The sequence below is a fragment of the Cupressus sempervirens genome, chromosome 4, assembly GCF_028749045.1.
Source record: "Cupressus sempervirens isolate cs-2001-9-10 chromosome 4, ASM2874904v1, whole genome shotgun sequence".
Taxonomy (NCBI): domain Eukaryota; kingdom Viridiplantae; phylum Streptophyta; class Pinopsida; order Cupressales; family Cupressaceae; genus Cupressus; species Cupressus sempervirens.
Genome location: NC_143121.1, coordinates 122,125,150 through 122,129,526, shown reverse-complemented (window position 1 = coordinate 122,129,526; position 4,377 = coordinate 122,125,150). Strand labels below are relative to the sequence as shown.

The window sequence follows — 4,377 nt, the reverse complement described above, 5'->3', positions numbered from 1 at the left end:
GATGTAATAGAAAACAATGTAAGCAGAATGGAAACTTTTATTGTATTCTGTTCATCAAGATTCATTACATAAATAAGGTAGTCATATAGCAGTTTAGTAACTGCTATAAAATAACTACTACAACTAAAATATCTAACCTAACTTTTAAACACTAATGATTAATATGTTAATAGTTGTTTTTGTTAGGGTGGGCAACCTTTGAGACCAATGCTGATTTAAGTTTGTTTACTTGAAATGTAAAACTATAACAACATTATATTGTTCTCTTATGCAAGCTATTTTGCTAGTTTGCACTATTTATATTGTATTTTAGTTATTTTTTTTCCAATTTAAAAATAAATAAATAAATTTATATTAACAAATAATTCCCAATGACGTCCACATATATCTTCTTTGTATTTCCAAAACACCTAATCCTTCGTCAGAAATTTGTACCGTTTAAGAGCCAAACAAAACATCATTTATACACGCTTGTAAATGTTCAAACATTTCTTGATTTTGTTCAATCAAGTTAGGCTAACTGGAAATAAGAAAAACACAATTTCACACATTTCCGGTCTTGATTTCGACCAAGAGGCGCATTGCAAGACTGTTATGACGCCCAAAACCATTTCACACTCGCGCTCTGCAAAAGCATTGAACACAAAGCCAATTAATGGCAGTAGCCCTAGCACTTGGGGAGATCTTTTGGCGGAGGCAATATAGATTGATTGGGTCCCTTCCCATTCTCTACGACAAACGCCATCTTCAATCCCCATGTTGTGTGCACTTCCAGATGACAATGCATGAACCATACCCCTGAAAAAACATAACAATTTAACAACCAGACCAGACAGAATGATATGCAAAATGTTTAAGGGAGAAAGGGCAAAATGAAAGCATATGGTTTATACCCACCTGGATTGTCAGCTGTGAATCGAATGGCAGTCCATCCGCCTGTCGGCACGGCCACTGTGTTACGTTCTGGAGGATCCACTAAATTGAAGTTTGCTGGGTCTTTATTAGGGTTATAGTTACCAAACCCTGAACCCACTATGAAGAAATTAAAGCCATGGAGATGAATTGGATGGTTATCCACAGTCAGGACGCTGGTATCCTGAAGAATTAATTGCACTTTTGAATTGTATGAGAGACGAGTGAGCCTTGTTCCTTTGGATGTGAAGAGATTCTTTGGCGGTGTCCCTGTGTAATTGAAAGGATTGGGAGGGTTGTCTGGGAAATCTTTAGTGAAAACCCCATTGATGTTATTAAAATGTGCTTGCAGGAGGGCAATTTTGGGCATGACGAAGCTTACATTGTTTATTGAAGCAGATGTACGGGTGCCATTTATGCAGGTTGGGCATGATTCCAATGCAAGCCCAACTGTGAACAACAGATTGCGGTCTACCGTCCGTGGGACTTTTGCGGGGTATTTGGCAGAATTTAGGCTCCTGATAGAGCTGCTAAAGTTGGTGGCAAATGAGGTATCATTTGGAGATGGGATTTGAGGCATCACAATCTTGTTGGAAGAGAAGGATGAATTGGGCGCATTGATGTATTGTAAGATTGCAGTGGCGGTTCTATTGTCTACAGGAACGGGGGCATCCATGAAGGGGCGAGCGGCCATGAAATACCTTCCAGGGTTTTTGTTTGTTTGGAGCAAAACGTTCGTGGTTTGTCCCGGAGCAATTACCACAGATTTGGTCTCGAAGGGCTTGGTGTACACTGCATCTACCTCCACCACTTTGAGGTGGTGACTTGCCACATCGAAGAAGAGCTCATCATTCAGTGCAGCGTTGATTATTCTCAGTAGGTATGTTTTGCCCTGCTCAACTGGAAGCACAAATGTATCTGTAATGCAAGGGAAACAACAATTCTCTGTTATAAGATTTCATTATTTGCATAACACACACTATTTGGCAAGAATATGAGAATCCTTAAGGTTTGTAATTCTCTTATGAGAATCCTGAGAAGTTTTTAGAAAAAATCTGATGAATATACTGACTGAAACGGAGTCTAATGAAAAAAACCCTCACTTGAGGCTTATTTCTTGCTTACCTTTGGTAGGACATGTGAAGGTGCCTAGTGGGCCTGGTTTTCCATTGATGGTGTGAGTATCAGATACATTGGGTGCTCCTCCTGACTTCATTGCTGCACTTACAACAGCTTCCACATCTGCATTCCACCACTCCCCTGCATACACAAGAAACCATAACTCAATCCCAGTGTATATGCAACGACTAGTTATGATATCAAATTAAATACAATACCCATCTGTTGATTAACCCTTTCACTGACCTAGAATCAATGTGATTTCTTTATGGGGTTTAGGGAATGGATAGGGCACATTTGGTTTGGGCAAAATAACAATGGCTCCGTAGACTGTTGCTCTCAACCATAGAATATGAGCGTGCCAGAAAAGTGTCCCTCTCTGTCCAGTGATAGTAAAGTTGTAAGTATAAGACTGTCCAGTTTGAATTGGGCATTGAGTGACATAAGCAGGCCCATCAGCCCATCCTGTCCTCAGCTGCCTTATTCCATGCCTGCAATGTCGATTCCAATCCTAATTATTACCCATCACAAAGCTTTTCTAATTGTGTATTAATAACAGTAATACTTAAACGTACCAGTGGATGGACATGTTGTACTTCACATGATTGGTAACTTTGATGAGCACCGTGTCACCCTCCCTAGCAGATATAGTTGGACCAGGGAACTGCCCATTCACTGTGACAATCGGCTTGGTATGACACAATCTGCTGACATTCTTCAATTGTATCTGCACCATGGATTCCAAAGCCATTCATAGTAAGACCAGGGAGCATGGTAATAATTAATATATAATATTTTGTTTGGTTCAGTTGAGGCTGGGTTCAATTCTAGATGGCTTTGGCCATATTTAACTAGAAACAAATACTTGTGAATTTGCGTCCATTCCAAAAACATAAAGAAAATTTGATTAAAACAGCCACTTTTAAAAGACTTTTTATATTATCAAAGAGCAAACTATATAATGCGTAGGGCTTAAACAGCAGACCTATGCGAGTGGTTCCTCTAAAATCACTTTACATTTTCAGAAAGGTCCATCTATTAGTGTAATTTAAGATGAGCCATCTGAACAAATAAAAGCTCCGATGATTCTTCTAAAATCATGGCTTTTTTTGATGAGGTCCATCTATTAGTTTTTTTTAAAGGTGAGCCATCTGAACAAGTAAAAGCTCCAATGGTTCCTCTAAAATCACTTTGCTTTTTCAGTAAGGTCCATCTATTAGTGTAATTTAAGATGAGTCATCTGAACAAGTAAAAGCTCTGATGGTTCCTCTAAATTTACAACTTTTTGAGTGAGGTCCATCTATTAGTGTATTTTAAAATGAGTCATCTGAACAAGTAAAATCTCTGATGGTTTCTCTAAAATCACTTTACTTTTTTCGGTGAGGGCCATCTATTAATGTAATTTAAGACAAGCCATCTGAACAAGTAAAATCTCTGATGATTACTCCAAAATCATGAGTTTTTCAGCAATGTTCATCTATTAGTATATTTAAGACGAGCCATCTGAACAGGTGAAAGCTTTGATGGTTCCTCTAAAATCACTACTTTTTTAGTAGGTCCATCTATTAGTATAATTTATGACGAGCCATCTGAACAATTAAAAGCTTAGATTATGCTGTTTAAGTTGAACTATAAAATATATGTACACTGAACCGTAAGATCAAAGCTCAACATACAATTCTTGCAAATTTGAATCCACACCAAATAAATTCACATTGTCACAACCTCACAGCCAAAAGTGCTTTAAACAGACATAAGTAAACAGAACTTACATCAAATTTATAATGCCTGGTTATTCCCTCCACCATGCAGACTGAAATAGAAAGAACCACAAGAAATACTGTTACTGTTAACAGCACCGAGTTCACTGTTCTCCCCATTGTTTCTCAAACTTCTCTTTCTTTTTTCCTTTGTTGCTCTCTGTGCTTCACTAAATTTGACTACTTGGTCTTTTATACACAGAACAAAGGAAGCCACGGACGTAAATCTTAATGAAATGTCCGACCAGAGTTTGTTGGATAAGCATAAGAAACAGAAGGGAAACGTCAAAGCAAATACTAACTTTGGGTGGACTACGTAACTTAGTATCACACGTCTGGTGCGACCTTAAATAACTATGTTCTGCAAACCGTTTCAGCACATATTCACCCAAGTTTTGTGGAAAACAAATTCTATGAAATGTTTTGCCCAACCAAACAGTACCTCATAAAAGATTTAATAATGGTATGCATTTCTCAGAATCTACCACCTCAACCTCCATTTTTGGAGCTTAAAGCAAAAGACTGATTATTATGATTTGTCAACCTTTGGTTGGTTGGATGCATTTTTATCACGTTTGAGGTGTGT

At 38.0% G+C, this 4,377-nt stretch overlaps 1 protein-coding gene across 1 annotated transcript; it reads right to left on the bottom strand.

Annotated features, from left to right (window-relative positions):
• Positions 1-328: 328 nt before the first annotated feature.
• Positions 329-3,958, bottom strand: LOC149560230 (laccase-11-like). The gene is made up of 6 exons (XM_089824557.1): positions 3,804-3,958; positions 2,607-2,758; positions 2,278-2,522; positions 2,038-2,172; positions 898-1,830; positions 329-798 (listed from the first exon to the last, which is right to left on the bottom strand). Exons 1-6 carry the CDS (start codon positions 3,909-3,911, stop codon positions 668-670), a joined length of 1,704 nt encoding a protein of 567 aa, XP_089680683.1. The 5' UTR covers positions 3,912-3,958; the 3' UTR covers positions 329-667.
• Positions 3,959-4,377: the final 419 nt, after the last annotated feature.